The 21,415-nt window shown below is 40.0% G+C and overlaps 1 protein-coding gene across 4 annotated transcripts in view; it reads left to right on the forward strand.

Annotated features, from left to right (window-relative positions):
• The window catches only part of LOC144592116 (protein unc-13 homolog B-like), a 344,358-nt gene that overhangs the window by 176,873 nt on the left and 146,070 nt on the right, over nt 1-21,415 (forward strand). For all 4 annotated transcript variants that reach the window (XM_078396494.1, XM_078396502.1, XM_078396509.1 and 1 more), the window contains 3 exons: nt 1,929-2,246; nt 8,940-9,030; nt 19,419-19,471. In XM_078396494.1, coding sequence (XP_078252620.1) covers nt 1,929-2,246; nt 8,940-9,030; nt 19,419-19,471 — 462 coding nt within the window. The remainder of the gene's footprint in view (nt 1-1,928; nt 2,247-8,939; nt 9,031-19,418; nt 19,472-21,415) is intronic.

Consider the following 21,415-nt stretch of genomic DNA (forward strand, 5'->3'; position numbering starts at 1 on the left):
AATATAATGGATTGCAAAATGAAATCAGTGACAGTCTATCCTCTTTTTAAGGACATTTTGAATACCTGAGTTAATATTAATACTTGTAAAATACCTTTTACTTATTTCTTACCACAGTAAAATGATATAATGCCTTGAATGCCATTTATTTTAAGTTAGAGGTCATAGTTTTATTTATGATTTGACTTAACTAAAACGTATTGGAAAAAAACCCATATCTTACTATATAGTAGATCTGACTGTGTGTAGAAGGTCTTAGTTTTAGTTTGCTTCATGTGAAGGTGACTATGTGGGAGTTTTGTCTTTGGTCTGCTATGCATAGTATTACATGCTGTGTCTGGCTTTATGTGTTGTCATTGCTCTTTGGTATGTGGCGTTTTGAATATAGTAAAATGTACTTCCTCTAACACAAGGACTTGTATATTTAAGTTCATGTATATGCAAAACAGATAGCATGCTTTAAAATGTATAATGAAATACAAAGATTAAAATAATTGCAAATCTAGAAAAATCTGAGATAAAAATAGAAAATACAAGAAATATCCAACAAATTAGGTAGCAGCTGTTGACAGAGAAATAGACTTCATGCTGAGCTAGGAAATTGTAGAAAATAGGCAAGTTTAAAATTGGAGAGAAAATAGTGGGATGGAGAGAACATAAGGAGATGGGATGGTGACCAAGAGAAGACAGGTGACAAAGATTGGTGTTAACAAGGAGAGCAGATTGAAGGCTAGTTAGGGGTATCTAATCTGGCTAGAGAAGAAGGCCCATCTGGCCATTAATCAATGAAACAAAATAAACAGCGAAAGACAAGAGCCCAGTTTTTTTCTGTGAGTGGTGGAGTGAAATCACCTGCCACATTACTCTCCTCACAAAGGTTAACATTGTGAGATTTCCCCTTTTCAATTTAGTTTGCAGTTAAATGCAAGCAGCAGGGACATAGGTCTCCTGGTACAGTATAAGCTGCAGGTTTTCTGAAGCAAAAGTCACCAAACCAAAATAAATATAGGGACATCAATATTTCATTAAGTTAGAAACTGAAATAGAAATGTAAGTGAAATAAAATAAATTTGTTTGTTTTTAAAAACGTTTGAATTTACTTATGTCAATCGCTGGGAATATCAATTAACATATGGAATGTATGTTTTAGAGCCAGCAATTATGAGTTATTGAGTCGTTAAATATAATTCAAAAATTTTAATTTTGTTCAGTGATTTTTACAGTGAGAACTATGTAAAGAGTTAAAGTCAGATCAAATCACTGATAATGTCTTGATCTCCACAAATATTAATTTTGTTCAGTGATTTTTACAGTGAGAACTATGTAAAGAGTTAAAGTCAGATCAAATCACTGATAATGTCTTGATCTCCACAAATATTTCAACAATTGAAGAACATAGCTCTTTATCTCCACCTTCAGAAAAGCAAGTGAGGAATGGGCTATCTTTACCAGTATTGCCCACATCCTTAGAAACAACAAAAAAAAGTAATTACATTGATGAAGACTGCCCCAGTAAGGGGGAACAGGATTTCTCTTGCAGTAACTTCTGAATGTTCACAATTAACCGTACATTTGTATATACCAGAAATTGCACTGTGCTTTGCAGAGTGAAATAAAATATGTGCTGACCATTTCACTATCATTACAACTGCAATATTTGCAGGTGATGAATTTTGCTATTGATACAGAGAGTAAATCAAAATCCTATCTTTTTGGTACATTCACAGCATGTTGATCTTTACAAGTTTGTGTAGAGGAAATTAATTTCTCATCAATCAGAAATACTTTGAACTAGGGTACAATTTGGATAAAGTGTCAAAAAATCTGATATTAAGTTCCACATTCCTGCTATCTGTTATGCCATATACATGCATGCTTGTTACAATTACTCTGAATTAGCTGCTGAACTTGTCGTTTATCTTCTGTAGTCCGACAGGAAGTAGCAGATATGGCTCATCAGGAAATCTCAGCCAAGGCAGTTCTCAGCTCAGTGAACTTGATCATGATAACGAAAACGTACATGAGTCTGGAGTGGAAGACGGGCGAGATCAAGAATCATATCACTCTCATCACAGTTCGGGTACACAAGAATGGTACAATGAAACTGATAGACAACCGGGCCATTTGAATGAAAACGTGATAGATGAGCATGATGAAAATTCCAGAAAAGTGAATGGAACTGCACTTGATAAGCCTCTCCCTAGTATTTACCCCGAGCTGGAGTTGATTGCAAAACCGCATGACAGGTGAGTACTACTTTCATTACAATTAGTGTTTGAGTGCACACACTCTTTTTAATCTGGCTTCAAGATCTACCTTGGGAGCTAATGCTTTAAACTTGTTATAGAAGTATTTGGTTTGGAACTTTATTGAAAATGTATCACCATTTTCACTTGCTTCATGAACAAAGGTCTCAAAAAGTGTAAAATCGATATAAATGAGGTTGCTCTCTCAGTGTAAACCATTTCTTGAAGGATTTCAGATCTTTTTATTCACACCACATAAAATATTTTAGCCTTTGGCTGGTTGGAGTACCATAAACTTTAGAATGATTTCTGTCTATTCCAAAGGAAACTCATTGACTTGAAGCATTAATTAAATTTATTTTTTTACTGATCTGCTAGCCATTTTAAGGATTTTAAAATTTTATTTCTAATTTTTATCCTCTTGATTATTATTTTGTGGATTTATTTATTTCTCCTCAGCAGTAATTCATCATTTAAAATTACCATTATTCCCAGTTTGCTTATCAGCTTTTTTCATAAATATTATTAATATTATCAATCAAAAGATTTAATTATATTTTAAAAAATTCCAATCTGAAATCATAGAACATGAAACAGTACAGCACAGGAACAGGCCCATTGGCCCACAATGTTTGTGCTGAACATGATGCCAAGTTAAAATAATTTCTTCTGCTTACACGTTAATCTTCTGGATCAGCCCAACATGAGCGACTTTATCAAATGCCTTACTGAAATTCACGTAGGCAAATCCACTGTCTTACTCTCATTAATCATTTTACCTCCTCAAAACACTCAATGAAGTTCATAAAAAAGTGGCCTACCAAGGACAAGGCTATGCTGACTGTCCTTAATTAACCCATTCTCTTCCAAATCCTATCCTGAAGAATCCTTTCCAATAACTTCCCTACCATTGATATGAGGTTTACCGGCCTATAATTTCCTGGATTATTTGTTCAGCCCTTCTTAAAAAAGGGAACAACATTGGCATCACTCCAGTCCTCCGGAACTCCACTAGTGGTTAGACATGGTAAAAAGGTCTCCATCTAAACCCCTGCAGTCTCCTCTCTCTCAATAACCTGGGATACATCCCATCAAACCCCAGGGGATTTATCCACATTTGTGCTCATGAAGAGCTCCCACACCACCTCCTTATTGACCTCAAACTGCCCTAACATATTAGTATTGCCCACATTGATTTCCCCGTCCTCCAAATGAACATAGCAAAAAAAATGCCGAATCTGTGTAGAATTTCAGAAAAGCTTAGAAATATAAATTAAATGTGGATGAAAAGGCCACATGCCCCTTTGTCCTAATCTGGCATATTATAAAATCTTGGTTGATATCCTGCTCCAACTTCATTTTTCCAATCTATTTGCATATCCCTTGCTTCCTGGTGATTCCAGAGGTTTAACAATGTCATCTTTAAATGTGCATAGTGACTAATTATCCATTGGATGTAGGGATGGATAACACAATTATCCATTATCATGGATATTCACAGCCTTCGGACTTCAGTCATGGATTTCTAGCCATTATTTACAGACAATACTGTCTACTTTCTGGCCAAGGGGACCAAGTTGTCAAACCCATTCAGAATCTTATGTTTCAGTGTTTTCATTCTTTCACTTCTAAACTGCAGGGAATATAGACTAATCTGCTCAATCAATTTGCATAAATAAAGCAGCCTTGATTCCCCGATTTTAATCCAATAACTCTTTGTTGCTTTGGCTCCAGGACAATTGCCTAATTTCTCAATAGATCAAATCTTTTTCCAAAAATCTTCTACAAATGTAGGTTTTCTTTACTTTTGTGTTTCAATCCCTTTGCATAAATGTAAATATATCGCATCTTCGCAATTGTTTTATCTGAAAGCCAATCAAATTGCCTAGAAATTGCATTGCAGCCAGTGATTATTTTCCGGTACTATTTAATCCCAGTTCAATGTAACCCAAAGTAAATCATTTTAACTATAATTTCTGAATGAAATTATACCAGTTGCACCATTGGACTGGTGCTTCTAGTTGCGATCCATACTACCAATTGATGATTTCCCCGTGTCATTCGCTATGCAATGCACATTTGAAATCAGCTGCGCATTAACTGGAAATAATTGTTAATTGGTGCTTATAAACAAAAGCTGCTGCAGTCACCATTTATTTCAAGTAGCCCTTGGCTTACATTGAGATATTTACTGCAGACCACTCATGATCAGATTGCTTTAACGAACAAGGAATGTTTCCTGGAGAACATAACTGTTGCCCATGGGGAGAACTCTCTCTTGTAGTCTGGTGAGGTACAGTGTTCAGGTGGACCTCCCGATCCAGATGGCTTGCTTCATATGTTGTACATTTCTGCCTTCATGGAGGAAAGGAAGGAACTAATCTTTTGGCATACATTGATAGGCTGGATCTACACATGGGGTGCAACTGTACATGCAGGTGGGGTTGTGGAAAATATGTGTGGAGAGATGCAGCTGCATGTATGTTGCTTTAAAGGGAAGTATTTATAATGGTGTGGTCACCTTTACACAACTAGCGATGCTAGATGCTACACATACTTTTGCCATTCCTCCAATGTATACGAGCGAACATAGAACATAAAACAACACAAGAATAGGTCATTCGGCCCACAATGTCTGTGCCGAACATGATGCTGAGAGTATCTCTTACCTGCCTGAACATAATGCACATAACCCATATCCCGATATGCCTAACCTTTTAAATGCCACCAACGAATCATTCAACCACCACCCTTGGCAGTGCATTCCAGGCACTCACCACCCTCAGTGTAAAATACTTGTCCTGCGCATCTTCTTTAAACTTTGGCCCTTTCAAATTAAAGCAATGCACCCTTGTATTTGATATTTCTACCCTGGGGGAAAAGGTTCTGACCATCGACCCTATATATATCACTCTTAATTTGATATACTTCTTTCAGGTCTCCCTTCAGTCTTCGATGTTCTTGAGATAACGCGAGTTCTGCACCTGCAGCTAGACCAGCTGCGATTGGGTACTCTTAGCTGGTACCAACATAATTTATTTCACTCTGCTTTGATCCCCAGCCTTTCACAGACATTCCCTTTGTTCTCTCCACCCCTCTTATCTTCCCAGCAACCTGAAGTGTGTTTGTTTTTCAAAGTTACTTAATCTTGCAGAAGGATTGTTGACCTGAAATATTATCTCAGTTTCTCACTACACTGATGCTGCCTGACCTGCTGATATTTTCAGCATTCTCTCATCCAATCTGTGCAATATTGTTTTCTATAACTTAAAGTTGTTTTGAAGAAGAGTAATGTTTATAAAGTAATACATGCAGAATGCAACACAAGTAGATAGCTGGAGTATGGAATGATGTAAGAATTAATTTGCAGTTTTAAGATTATTACTATATGACAAAGTCATAGAGTCATAGAGTGATACAGTGTGGAAACAGGCCATTTGGCCCAACTTGCCCACATCGGCCAACATGTCCCAGCTACACTAGTTGCACCTGCCTGCGCTTGGTCCATATCCCTCCAAACCTGTTCTTTCCATGTACCTGTCCAACTGTTTCTTAAGTGATGGGATAGTCCCAGCTTCAACTACCTCCTCTGGCAACTTGTTTCATACACCCATCACCCTTTGTGTGAAAATGTTACCCCTCGGATTCATATTACATAGAAACATAGAAAATAGGTGCAGGAGGAGGCCATTTGGCCCTTCGAGCCAGCACCACCATTCATTGTAAAAATGGCTGATCATCCACAATCAGTAACCTGCACCTGCCTTCTCCCCATATCCCTTGATTCCACTAGCCCCTAGAGCTCTATCTAACTATCTTTTAAATTCATCCAGTGAATTGGCCTCCTTCAATCTTTTCCCCTTCACCTTGAACCTATGTCCTCTGGTCCTCGGTTCCCCTACTCTGGGTAAGAGACTCTGTGCATCTACCCGATCTATTCCTCTAATGATTTTGTACACCTCTATAAGATCCCCCTCATCCTCCTGCGCTACAAGGAATAGAGACCGAGCCTACTCAACCTCTCCCTATAGCTCACACCCTCTAGTCCTTGTAAATCTTACTGAACCCTTTTAAGCTTGACAATATCTTTCCTATAACATGGTGCCCAAAACTGAACACAATATTCTAAATGCAGTCTCATCAACGTCTTACACAACTCCAACATAACCTCCCAACTATACTCAATACTCTGACTGATGAAGGACAATGTGCCAAAAGCCTTTTTGACCACCTTATCTACCTGCGACTCGACCTATAAGGAACCATGCACCTGCACCCATAGATCCATTGCTCTACAACACTCCCCAGGGGCCAACCATTTACTGTGTAGGTCCTGCCCTTGTTAGACATCCCAAAATGCAACACCTCACACTTCTCTGTATTAAATTCCATCAACCATTCCTCAGCCTACCTGGCCAATCGATCCAGATCCTGCTGCACCCTTTCACAACCACCTTCACCATCTGCAAAACCACTCACTTTTGTATCATCATGTAGTTAAAAAGTTGAATAGTAATTCATATATTTCACACTTTTTAGCTCATTCTTGGATAATATGCAATCCTCCATGACAGTATCCCATAATCCCATTAGACATTGTTCTAACATCAGGATGGATTATGATTTTTACCTACTTGTATTCCGTCAAAGATGGTACAGAAAATTGGCTCCTGATTAAGGCTGTGCACATTAGAAAATGTCATTCTGGCTCATTACGCCACTGCAGTCTAATAAAAAAAAAGTATATTGATTGATATTTATCATGGATATATGTCGACTGTGCCAAAAACTGAAAAAGCTTCAGTGACCCATTTCTCATCATTTTCTGACAGCTGAGTAATGTGTCTGTTATATCGTGAAATCTGTCTTCTTCACAATGTAGCACATGGTTTTCTTTTATTTTTATATTTCATGTACTTCTATCCTGAAGATCTTTATTTCTTGCTATCATTTTGAATGTCTACATTTATATAACAAGAAGTGCTGGAAATTCTCAGATTTTCAGAATTTGCAGTATGTGATTTAGAAGTAATTCAGAATGATATTTCAATGTTAGCAATAATATGTTTTTTTATGTCAGAGATGCCATAATAATGATGGTCTTCAACAATAGGGATGAATATAACAATAGTAATTATGTTTAAAGGAAAGTTATCATTATCTCCTTCACAAGGGGCATCTAGTGGAACTGCTGCCTTAATTTCAGAGTGAATTCCATCTATCTAGAGACACAGTAGGCATGATCCTTACTATTTGCATTTGTAAAAAGAAAGGCTGATTAGGGATAGTCTGCACATGGCCTTGTTTGTGGGAGATCATGTCTCACACGTATGATCACTTTTTTTGTGGATGTGACTAAGATGAGGGTAGGGTTGTGAATGATGCCTACATAGTAAGCCCTTTGACAAGGTCCCACTTTGTGATGCAAATGGATAGAAGATATGGGATTCAAGGTGATATAGCAAATTAGAACCAAAATTTAGATGATGGTATTATGAGGTAGAGGGTAGTAATGGAGGGTTGTTTTTCAGGTTGGAGATCCAGTGGACCAATGGTGTGCCACAGGGATCGGTGCCAGGTGCTTTGTTTTTCATCCTACATATTAATGGAAATCAAGTGAAGTGAATGGAAAACTTAATTAATGAGTCCAAAAAGAGAGGCATGGCATTTTGGTCACGTGAGGCAGGAAATGGAGGATGCTTCTTAATATCTGGGACAACCTCATTCACAGGAACTGGCCACAAATGGAAGGCATCAAGCACCATTTGGAGCTTTAAGATCAGCTGATGGCACCGAAGTGCATCCATGAGGCGGAGAGATACAGCGCTAATACCTTTTTGAGGCAGGAGTATGCAATTTAAGCATCTGCAAGTAGAGAGGGTGAATGGGGGAGATTACCATTTTCAGAAATTTCTCAGCCATTATCCCAACTATTGTCAATATTATTTAAAGTAAAATAGTGTGTTTTTTCTTATAAAAGAAAAAATATACTTAAAACAGAATTTAATTAGCTAAACTGTCATTGTTATGCCCCATGGCATAGGTCTTTAAGACATTACTGAGGATTATTTTTCTGGCATGCATCCTGTGAAAGGGAGAGGATGATGCTCGAGAAGAAGAATCATTCACATGGAAGCCAAGAAAGGACATTTACAGGGTCAGCATTTTAGTGTGCGGCTCAAGGGGCAGAAAGATTAAATAGTTTGTATGATGTGAGTCATACAGGAAAATCTGTTCTTGGTAATAAGAAGGAAAGGAAACAACAGTCATTTAAATTAATGGTCTCTATCCTGTTGGGAGAGCCCAATGGACTAGATATTTGTTAAATCTGAGCATGTAAGGACCAGAAATGGTATGTCCATAGAGGATGGTTTGAGGGAAAATAGCAAATTTTCCTTTTTCATGCGCTACCCATTCAGTGAAAAATAAACTAACCATTAAAACAGATTATCTGTCCAATTAACTTACTGCTGTTTATGGGCCTGACTATATGCAAATTAACCAGTGCAATTTCCTACTAATCAACAATTACTATGTTTCAAATATAGTGGATGCAAACCTATAATCAGTCTTTGCTGAAAATAGACGATCACCAAGTGGCCCTTTCATTCTGTGCTTTATATCTTCTGTATATCATTTACCAGTATTGCATAGTTTATTACAGTTGTTTCATAAAGTATATTTGTTTTTCAGTTATAATGATGAAGATAACATTCCTTTATTTCCTCCTGCTCGAGCACGTTGGATTCGAGCCATTAATAAAGTTCGAATACAGATCCAAGAGGTAGGTATCAATCTCTCAAACCAGAACTGCACACAATAGTTCGTGCATTAACATGATGTTTGAACTCTTGACCTCATTGCCTTGTCATTGCCTTGTCAGATGAAGGCAAGCATGCCTTCATCCACCCTTCTCACCATCCTGTCTACCTGTGATCCAGTTTTCAGGGAACAAGGTGGCTGTACTCCAAAGTGTCTCAAAGTGTATCGTTTCCCAGAGCCCTGCCATTCCCTGTGTATGTCTCACCCTGGTTTAACTTCCCAAAATGCATCAGCTCACACTGGGCCGAGTTAAATTCCATCTACCTTTTCCTTGCCACTTTCACAATTGATTTATATCCTGCAGTAACCTTAGACAATCTTCATCATTGTCAACGATACCCTAAACAAAGATACAAAGTGCTGGAGTAACTCAGCAGGTCAAACAGCATCGCTGAAGAACGTGGATCGGTGTTGTTTTTGGATAGGATGGGAAAAAGTGTCCTGACCCAAAATGTCACTATCTATGTTTGCCAGAGATGCTGCCTGACCTGCTGAGATCCTCCAGCAATTTGTGTCTTTTTTTGTAAAAAAAACGTCTGCAGTCCCTTGCTTTCACTATACTATAAATTTCGGTATCTTCTACATCTTCTAATCATGCCACCTGCATTTTCATTTAATCGTTGATATATGTGACAAGTGAATCCCTTCAGCCAAATCCTTTGTTATATTAATATGCTCCAGGATAATACTGTTACTTCCCCTGATCTTCTCCATGTTCTTCTCCAGGGTATATAGAGATAAGAACTATTCATTTCAGATATTGCCTATTTTCACACATAGATCATCACACTGATGAGGAAGAAGTTGAGGCAGGTACAATAACAGAGTATTAGAATTTCTAGGTAATTATATTTTAACCACTAGCAGCTGGGTTTACCAGGTGTATAGAATGTGGCATCTGAACTCAGGTGCTCTCTCATTTGCTATCCACTCTCTCGCCCCCAAAGCCAAATCCGGCAGGAGATAGTGATGGCTGAAGACTTGGTAGGAGATGGATTTTGGGAGATCTTATTGGGGGCGAGATGGATGGATTATAGAGGGAATTCCACCACATGGAGTTTAGACTTCTGAACACATAGCCGTCAAGGGTGGGATAAAGAAAAATTCTAAATCTGAAGAATACTGCTTTGAAGGTCGTGTATTTACTTATTACCACATATTTTCACTTACATTCCATATTTTCTGTAGTACTGATGCATTAACCACATTATAGTGGAGTACAAAAGAAGGCCAGTTGAGTATCTTGCTGTTTGTGAAGTAATACAGTCAATCTCACACCCTGTTTGCCCATAGCCCTTTTGAAAGTCACAATTGAATCTACATTCATCACTTTTTAAGCAATGCATTCCAAATGCATTAAAAAAAAAAAGCTTTTCTTCTATTTTACCTGGATTCTTTACATCCCTGATCTGTCTAAATAGTTTCTCATCTAAACTCAAGATTTTGTACACCTCCATCAATTCTCCTCTCAACTCCCCCTACTCCAAGGGGAAACAACTTATTTTCTTATTTGGCTCTTAACTAATATCTGTTGGCTCTGGAATAATTCTTGTAAATGACTGATAGAGAGCATTTTGGTGTTTAATTCCATATTTTATTGTTTTTCACATATCACTGTGATTTTTAAATATGCCACCATTTTTTTGTTTGAAACCTTGTTTCCATACATCACCATCTTAGCCTATTTGGATTTGCTATCCTGTAATAACAAAATAATACGGCATGCTATAATTATATTTTTAAGAAGCTTAACCAATTGGTCTAGATGAAAGAGAGAAATGCTGGCATATTGTAGTGAATTCTATTGTATTCTATTGTAGTGAATTCTATTCACTTTTCTTCCTGAAACTAGACAGGCTTGACAGCTTAATTGTATTGTTCTTTTGAATTTCATTACTATCCAGCACAGACAGTGCTTTCAGATAAACTGTAGTGCTTAGAGCAAGTGGCAAATTTAAGACAAGAGTTGACAGTATTCCACCCATGATCAGGCATTTCAAGTTGAGATGGAAAGGAGCCAGCTGTTAGTAAAGTTCCGCGTTTGAAAGGTTTGGTGGGAGGCAATGGTGGGAAGGAAGAAAGTAGCTCAAATCTGTCCTGCTGAGTGATGTGGATAACCCATGCAGGCCCTGATCCTCAGGCTGACATGGACTGTCAAAACTGTTAGTGTGGCTGAGGTCATTGAATATTTGTGAACACCTTCGACATTCACAACATGTAGTAACACTTGGAACATTCCAGTCTTCAGCCACAGGCAAAGTGCTGGAAGACTGGGGAATAACCACAGTTGTTCCTGGGTTTAAGAAGGGAAGTGGAGATAATCCAGGGAGTTATCGGCTGGTGAGTCACATGTCAGTGGTAGGGAAGCTATTGGAGAGCATTCTTCAGGATAGGGTTTACTTGCATTTGGAATTAGGAACAGTCGACTTGGCTTTGGTTGCAGCACGTCATGCCTTGCAAACTTAATTAAGGTTTTTGAGGAGGTACAAAGGTGACCGATGTGGGTAGAGGGGGGGGGGGGGGGGTGGGGGGTGGATGTTGTTTCCATAGATTTTAGTAAGGCATTTGCCTTACCTCATGCAGGCTGATCCAGAAGATTAAGATGCATGGGATTCATGGTGGTTTAGTTGTATAGATTCAGAATTGGTTTCCAAATAGATGACAGTGGCTTGTGGTGGAAGGGCTTTATTGTGACTGAAAGTCTGCAATCAGTGGAGTTCCGCAGGGATCCATGCTTGAACCAATGTTGTTTGTGATATATATAAATGACTTGGATGTTTATGTAGATGGCTTAATTAGTAAGTTAGCAGAAGATACCAAGACAGTGACAGTGATAAAGACTGTCAAAGTCCATAGCAGAATATAAATCATACAGAAATGGGCAGAGAAGTGGCTGATTGAGGTTAAGTGCAGTGTTTTGCACTTTGGGAGGTTGAATGTAAGGGGAAAGTATATGGTTGATGGCAAGACCCTTTAACAGCATTAATATGCAGAGAGAACATAGGATTCTGGTGCATAGCTCACTGGAAATGGTAACACAAGTAGATGGAGTGGTAAAGAAGGCATATGATATGCTTGCATTCATTGGTTAGGGCTTTGAATATAAGAGTCAGGAAATCATGTTGCTTTATTGGACTTTGGTGAGGCTGCATTTGGAGTATTGCATGCCATTTTAATTGCCCCATTATATGAACTAATCAGAGGTTTTGGAGAGGATGCAGAAGAGGTTTATCAGAATACTGCCTGAATTAGGGAGTATTAACTCCAAGGGGAGGTTGGACACATTTGGATTGTTTTCTCTAGAACACCATAGGTTGAGAAGAGACCTGACTCGAAGTAAAAAAGTTATTAAAGGGATATATTGGGTAGGCAGTCATAATATTCTGCCTTGTATGGAAATATCAAAGACTGGAGGGCATAACTTTAAGTTGAGAGGAGCAAAGTTTAAAGGAGACATGCAAGGCAAGTTTATTTACACATTGAATGGGGAGTGCCAGGATTGGTGGTGAATGTGGATATGGTAATGGCATTCAAGAGCTTTTAGATAGGCACATGGATATGCATGGAATGGAGGGATATGGATCATGCATGGGCAATGAGATTAGTTTATCTTGGCATTCTGGTCGTCACAAGCATTGTGGGGACAGGACAAAGCTTGGCAAGTTATAGGTATACATAATTATTTTTTTATAGGAAGATGATTGGGCTGTCAGAGATGAAAAGACAAGAAGTGTGAGATAAGGATAGAAGAAATAAAGCCAAAGGAATATAGTTGGAAGGGGATGGGGAGGGAGGAAGGTACAAAATGGATGCAAATCCCGGTGGGGCACAAGGAAGAGAGGAGGAAAATATGGTGGCACTTAATTCCGTGCCTTGAATGTACTCAGCAACTGAGCCCCCAGAGCTCTCCTGGAGAATGAAATTTGAGGATTTATCCCATTAGTGAAGAATTTACATCTCTGCTCTTGAATGGCCAGTCCTTTATATTAAAACTGTGTTTCATGCATCTAAACACCACAGTGAGAGGAGACATCAACTTATCATCAACCCAGTCATTGTACATCCAAATAAATCACCTGTAATTTTTCTAAACTCAAGAGAGTTTAGGCCTAATCAGTTTAATCTGACTTTGTACGCCAAACCTACCTTCCTAGGAATCAGTCTGGCTGAACCTTTGCTGCACTTTATCGGGTATATCTGTCTGGGTGGCGGGATTAGATCTGCACACAGTATTCCAGATGTGCTCTCAGCAGGGGTCTTTATAATTGGATCAAGAGTTTTCATATTCAAATCCTCTTACAGTAAAGGCTGATATACTGTTCACCCTTATAATGCTTGCTGAATCTGCATACAACTTTAAGTATTCTTGTATAAAGGACATCCAGGTTCCCCTGAACACCAATGTCACTGACCCTCTCATAATACTCTACTTTTCTCTCTCTTTAATGAAAATGGATGTCCTCATTATTTTTCTATATACTGCTGTATTCTTCCCCAGTCATTTAATGACTCTTTATCCCCTCAAAGACTCTCTGTAATGGAAAGCACGGCTGCCTCACTGTGCCAGAGAACCAGTTTCAAATTTGAATTTGGGTGCTCTGGGTGGAGCTTGCATATTCTCCGTCTGCATGGTTTCTTCCAGGTTCTCCAGTTTTCTCCTATGTCCTAAAGACATGCAGGTTAGATGGTTAGTTGACTGCTGTAGCCTACCTCTAATGCATATGTGAGTGGTAGAATCTGGGAATAGTTGATGAGATTGCGGGTTGAATAGAAAAATACATTAATGATTGATTAGTGTAAGTGGGTGGTTGATGGTTGGTGCAAACTTTGTGATATATCTCTCTGCGACTATATCATGCACAATGCCCACATTGGCATCTAGCTTTGCATTTTTGACAAACGTGGTTATATTACACTGGTTCTAAATTCTTGGTACAGATTGTTGTTAAAGATCTGAGGTCCATACAGTACATAACTGGGCACAACATGAAAATGACCTGTTCATTCCTACATGTTGTCTGTCATTAACCAATCTTCAGTGCACTCTTGCTTGTGCCCCCAAAGTATTGGAATAACTCAACTGGTCAGGCAGCATCTCTAGAGCATATGGATAGGCGATGTTTTGGGCCAGGACCCTTCTTCAGACTGATTGTTATGGGGATGAGGGGAGCGGGAACGGGAGCTGGAGTGTGTCTATTTTGGTAAACCAGCACCTGCAGTTCTTAGTGTCTACATCATAATTTAATTTTGTTTAATAATCATTTGTCTCAACAAAATAGTTTGAAAGTTCATTGCCTCTGTTTCTCTGTTCATGGCAGCTGCTTAGTTTGCTATGAGGCAGTAGTTTTATTTGATAGTTCAAATTCAAAAGGAGGGATTTTGCTTCTGTGTATTTGGCTATTTCCTGTCTGAACACACGCCATCTTTCCACACTCCCACATCATGTACTTGGGCGGCACGGTTGAGCAACGGTAGAGTTGATTCCTGACAGCGCCAGGGACTTGGGTTCGATCCTGACTAAGGGTACTGTCTATACAGAGTTTGTACGCTCTCCCCGTGACCTGCATGGGTTTTCTCCGGAATCTCGGGTTTCCTCCCACACTGTAAAGATGTACAGGTTTGTAGGTTAATTGGCTTGGTATCATTGTAAATTGTCCCGAGTGTGTGTAGGATAGTGTTAGTGTACGGGGATCGCTGGTTGGCGTGGACTCGGTGGGCCGAAGGACCTGTTTCCGCACTTTATCTCTAAACTCAACTAAAACTAAACTACTGCGCTCCATTGGAATTTTTGTCACGCTCAATTTTTATCAGCTGTTTGTGAGAAAATGCTCGTAGTATTAAACTGGATACTTTGCTAATTCCTCTCATCTGGCCTTTCCCACTCATGTATTTTTAATGCAGCAGACCAAAGTTTAACACAGATGTGAGAGAAAAGTACAGGGACTTATTTTATTGGAACAGGTGTAATGAAGCAATCAGTAAAGCTGTGCCTCTCACCATTCCCACACGCCACAAATCCTGTTGTTTTGATTACTGATCTTCAGCCTTGCCAGCCAATGCATTAGCTGAAATCCTGGGAGGCTGAGCGGTCGAACTGTGATAGGCAAATGGGTACTTCAGCCTGTTAGTCTGTCATTCAATCTGACGGGAAATGTGCCCTCTTACTCCATTGGTAAAGATGTACATGTACAGTATATTGAGTCCTGCAATTTACCACAAGGTCTTGTCATGAACTCAAGAAGATTGTCAGTGGCAACTATCAAGAATGAAAGCAATCTTTCATTAGGCAAAAAAAAAGTGACATCAACAAAGTTAACGAGGCAATTCCTTTAAGTTATTTATAGTGTTTGATCACTTGGCTTTTATTTAAAATCCTTCCATGTATTACCTCATCTTGTTTCTTGTTTATATTTTCTTACAACTCAGTATGAGACCTTTCAAACTATTGAATCCATGCCAGAGTAATACCATTCTGCCACTTACTTCCATTTAACCTATTTTCTATCACATATCCGTTAACTCTCTCCTTATTCTGCCACCATCTACCGACACCAGAGGTACTTTGCAGTTGCCTATTAACCTAATAACCATCACTTCATTGGGAAATGGGAAGAAACCAAGGGGAAACCTACACAGTCAGGGACCTTGTGGGCAAACTCCGTAACTACTTTAAAATTATTTTGTTAACATGTTTTATTATTATTTCAGTCTTCTTAAATTGCACACTAATTATATTAAATGCACTCCATCTCCCGAGAAGACCTATAGAAATGAATGAAATTGAGACGTAATTTTGCATAAGAACAGATGGTTGACTATATTAAAATGATGTGAGAAAGGCAGACAAGTTGGCTGCTCATCAGACACGTGGCTGGAATCTATTTCAGTCTGATAGATAAAATGTTGCTCTGCTCACATTTCAGCTTATGCTCATGGGAAGATTCATTTCTGCGTTGAAAGTTGGTAACGGAGACTTAAGTTAGGTTTAGATTTAGGTTTAGGTTTATTTTTGTCATGTGTACTGAGGTACAGAGGAAAGCTTTGTTTTGCACGTTGTCCAATCAAATCAGATAATTCTGTGCATAATTACAATCAAGCTAAACTCAGGTATAATTGGTAGATCAAAGGGAAAGATACAATATAGAATTTAATTCTTAGTATTATAGTGCACCAGTTCTAGAGACAATGTTCGTAATGGGGTAGAGATGAATTGGTCAACACCCGAGCTAATGGAAGGACTGTTCAGAATCCTGATGGCAGATGGGAAAAAGCTGTTCCTGAATCTGGTGCTGTGTGCTGTCCAGCTTTGGCATCTTTTGCCCGACGGGAACAGGGACAAGAATTACCGGGGTGGGATACTACCATTGTGGTATAACCTGCAAATTTATAAATGGAGTTAGAGCCGAATTTGGTTGCACAGTCATGAATGTATAGGGAGTACAGTTGGGGACTGAGAACACAACCTTTTGTGGCACTTGTGTTCAGAATTATTGTGGTGGAGGTATTAGCACCTATCTTCACTGATTGTGGTCTGTGTATCAGAAACAATGAAAAATGTTGTTTTGCCTGCATGGTATACATGAGCACATCAGATCATGGACAATAGTGTTTAAGTTACAGAGAAAGTGTAGATTAAAAAATTGCAAGAACCCCAATGAGGTAGATTGGAAGATTGGGAATTTATCCTTCTCGTATGAGGTCCATTCGGTAGTTGGTAACAACGACGAAGAAGCTGGTATTAGAATTTGTTTATAATTGTCACGTGTACTGAGATACATGGAAAAACTTTATTTTGTGTGCTATCCAGGCAAATCATACCATAGCGAATACAGTTAATCCATTCACAAGTACAACAGGCAGTGCAGCAAGAAAAAAGCAACAGAGTGCAGAATAGAATGTTACAGCGACAAAGACACAGAAAATTGGTGCAGGAGTAGGCTTTTTGGCCTTTTGAGCCAGCACCACCATTCAATATGATCATGGCCGACCATCCAAGATCAGTACCCCGTTCCGGCTTTTTCCCCATATCCCTTGATTTCCTTAGCCATCTATTTACTAAAACTCTCGTTTGTTTGTTTCTGAACTACAGCCAAAACGGTACACAATAGCGCAACAATTTTAGGCCCACCTTACTCACCATCGTACCTTTGGTGTTAATGGAAGAAGTTTAATTGAAATCGGTGTTATATTTTTAAAGTTATTCACATTTTAAAGTTTAAATCTTTCTCCTAGGGAGGGGGTAGGGAGGGAGGGGGAAGGGGGGGAGGGAAGGGGGAGGGAGGGGGGAAAGAGGGAGGAAAAAGGGAGGATAAGGGGGTTCAGGGGGATGGAGTGTGGGGGAGGGGAAGGGGGGTGGAGGGAGGGGGAGGGGAAGGGGAGGGAGGGGCAGGGGGGAGAGGGGAGGGGAGGAGAGGGGTGGGGAGGAGAGGGGTGGGGGAGGGGGGAGTGGGGAGTGGGGGAGGGATGAGGGGGGAGGAGAGGGTGCTGCACCAATGCAGGAGATGTTTGGGCCCAACGGGTCCACTTGGTCTATAAGAGCTAAATCTCTCTCTCTTGAAAGTGTCTCAGAGAAAGTGTAGTTAAAAAACACTGCAAAGGCTGCAGTGAGGTAAATTGGGAGATGAGGACTGCAACATTGGCTGATAAAATGTTCATTAAAAAGGCTGATAACAGTGGGGAAGAAGTGGTTCCTGGATCTGATAGTACCTGCTTGCAAGCTTTTGCAGGAAGAATTGACCGGAATGTAGGTGATTCTTGATTATATTGGCTGCTTTCCCGAGACAGCGTGGTGTAATTAGAGTTGATAGATTTAGGGGGTTTGTGAGATGGATTGGGCTGCATTTACAACTCTGCATTTTCTTGAGGTCTTGGGCAGAGCATCCTAATCGGGTGCTTTCTCTGGTGTATGTGCAGAAATCAACAAGTCATTGGAAACATGTTAGATTTCCTGTTTTCTGAGGAAGTAGAGACATTGAGCGCTCTTTTGATCAAAATGTCATTTGGTTTGGACGAGGGCAGATTGTTGGTATTTACACCTAAGAAGTTGAAACTCTCAACCATATCCACTTCATCACCATTGCTGCAGACTGGCGCATTGTGTCCTCCTGAACTCTGTTTCCTGAAGTTGTGACCTGAATAAGGATAATTCTGGTCCATTGGGGAAATTACTTACAGGGTAAAATAGATTACAACATAATTATGCAGGAACTAGGGAGTGTAAATTGGGAGCAGCTGTTGTTCGGTAAGTCCATATCAGACATGCGGGATTTGTTTAGAGACCAGCTGATCAGAGTTCAGATCCGGCATTTTCCATAAAGGAGAAGAGATAAGGATGGTAAGGTAAGGGGACCTTGGATGAGGTTCTAAATTTGGTCAGAAAGAAAAAGGAAGCATATGGAAGGTTTCGGAAGATAAAATCAGATAAGGGCTTTGAGGAATATAAAGCAAGCAGGAGAGAATTCAAGCAAGCTTTTAGACACAATAAACTGGCCATGAAATGTCGTTGGCAAGTCAGATGAAAGAAAAGAAAATCCCAAGGCTTTTTATTTGGTCATCAAAAATAAGAGTATTACTTAGGAGAAGGTAGATCCACTCAGGATAAAGGGAGGGAGTTTATGCTTGGAGTGAGAGGATCTAGGCTTAGTAATAAACAAATATTGTCCATCTGTATTCACTGAGGGGAACATGTGGAACAGAAAAGACCAGGTCGGGGTATTCTAACATGCAAGGACAGTTTAAGATCAAGAAGGAGTTGGATCTCTTGAAAAATCATTAAAGTGGATTTAGCCCCAGGGTGTGATGGAATCTATCTCAAATTACTAAGAGAAACAAGAGAGGAGATTACAGGAGTGTTGGTGAAGATCTTAGTTTCCTCTCCAGCTACAGGCAAGTTCCTGGAGGACTGAAGAGCAGCAGTATTTCAGTGTGTGATCAATACATAATCCAGGCTCTCTTACTTTACTGTAATCATACTGAACATAAATGTATGTCTGTGGATTTGAAATCTTATTGCAGTTCTGTGTTTAATAAAAACTTTTTAAAAAAAAGCAAAGTTAATTGCACCACCGCACTGAATAGATTCAAGCTTTCAGTGTATGTAGTCAGTTTACATCTTCCCCCACCAACCCTCCCACAAGGAAACCCTACTTTATATCTACCATTCTCTTTTGAATGTTATGATTTTTTGGTCACTTTATTTCCACACAAACTTTTGTGTTTTATTGCATTTGGAAATAGCAATGTCAAATCAAATCATGAACTGACTGATTTAATATTTTTTTTCTTTGTCTAAATAAGTTGTGACAACAAATGGATTTCTTTAATGTTTATCTCTCTTTTATAAAACAACAGGCTCAGCTTGGAGGTGATGGTGATCCATCAAAATTATCCTGGTTTAAAGGAGGGTATGTAATTATTTCATTCTCTGCAAAATGCTGATAACTATATTTTTCTCTTTGAATCCTCCCCTTTGCTCCATGTATTAAATGAGTATGACTTGATTGTATTATATATGGTATTTCTGATCTGATAGCAGGGAAACAGGCCCTTCACCCCAACTTGTCCATGCAACTAAGATGGTCCATCTACGCTAGTCCCACCTGCCCGCGTTTGTCCCATATCCCCCATAACGTTTATTATCCATGTATCTGTTTAAACTTCTTTAAATTTTGTCAGAGTATTTGCTTCAACTACCACACCTGGCAGCTCATTCCATATACCTGTCACTCTTGTGTGAAAAAGTTGCCTCTAAGGTTCCTATTAAATCTTTGCCCTCTCACCTTAAATCCATGTTATCTCGTTCTTGATTTTTCAACTCTGGGTTAAAATGTGCATTCCCTCTATCTATTCCCCTTATGATTTTATATACCTTGTTCAGATCATCCCTCATTCTTCTGCGCTACAAGGAATAAAATCCTAGGCTGTCCAACCTCTCCCTACAGATCAGATCCTTGAGTCCAGGCGACATCCTCATAAATGTTCTCTGCAGTCTTTCCAGTTTACTGATATTTATCCTATATGAATATGAAGGACGGTATGTTGCCTCCCTGGTGCAAGGGTCAGGGATGTCTCTGAGCGGCTGCAGAACATTCTGGAGGGGGAGGGTGAACAGCCAGTTGTCGTGGTGCACATTGGCACCAACGATATAGGTAAAAAACGGGATGAGGTCCTACAAGGTGAATTTAGGGAGCTAGGAGATAAACTTAAAAGTAGGACCTCAAAGGTAATAATCTCTGGATTATTTGAAAAGTCCGGGAGCAGAGCAAGGACGCCCGTTGGCTGAGCAGTAAAGTAAGTGCTAATCACAGTTGAACAGGCAGTTTAAAAAGAGCGCCAAAAGGAAGTAGTAGTCAATTTGAAAAGTCCGGGAGCAGAGCAAGGACGCCCGTTGGCTGAGCAGTAAAGTAAGTGCTAATCACAGTTCAACAGGCAGTTTAAAAAGAGCGCCAAAAGGAAGTAGTAGTCAATTTGAAAAGTCCGGGAGCAGAGCAAGGACGCCCGTTGGCTGAGCAGTAAAGTAAGTGCTAATCACAGTTGAACAGGCAGTTTAAAAAGAGCGCCAAAAGGAAGTAGTAGTCAATTTGAAAAGTCCGGGAGCAGAGCAAGGACGCCCGTTGGCTGAGCAGTAAAGTAAGTGCTAATCACAGTTGAACAGGCAGTTTAAAAAGAGCGCCAAAAGGAAGTAGTAGTCAATTTGAAAAGTCCGGGAGCAGAGCAAGGACGCCCGTTGGCTGAGCAGTAAAGTAAGTGCTAATCACAGTTCAACAGGCAGTTTAAGTGAGAAGTCAGGTAAATTGGACAATCAGGCAATTTAAATTGGTGATATAAGCAAGGCTCACAAAAGGGTGCAGCCCTGTTCAGGTACAGCCCAGTGAGGGAAGTGCCCAGTGAGAAAAGTGCGAGTCTTCGGCGAGGAGGCTGAGGTGAGGAGGATACCATTGTTTTAAGCCAGAGCTGGTTATAGGCACAAGGTGATGGCGGAAAAGTTGGTGCGGTGTGTTTCCTGCAGGATGTGGGAAGACAGGGACGTCGCGGGAGCTTCTGGGAGCTACACCTGCAAGAACTGTGTCCAGGTGCAGCTCCTGAAGGGACGTGTGGTGGAGTTGGAGAGGCAGTTGGATGACCTCAGGGCCATCCGGGAATGCGAGAGTTTCCTCGACAGGACCTATTGTGAGGCTGTCACGCCAAGGGTCCAGGTCGAGCGAAGGTGGGAGACTGTTTCCGGGGGGAGTGGACGTGGACTACAGGAGACCCCAGTGGCTGTGCCTATTGCAAATAGGTATACCCTCTTGGGAACTGTCGGGGCAGAAGACGTTTCCAGTCCGAGTGGCGGACCTGTTGGCAAGGAT

Source organism: Rhinoraja longicauda, chromosome 1, assembly GCF_053455715.1.
Source record: "Rhinoraja longicauda isolate Sanriku21f chromosome 1, sRhiLon1.1, whole genome shotgun sequence".
Classification (NCBI taxonomy): Eukaryota; Metazoa; Chordata; class Chondrichthyes; order Rajiformes; family Arhynchobatidae; genus Rhinoraja; species Rhinoraja longicauda.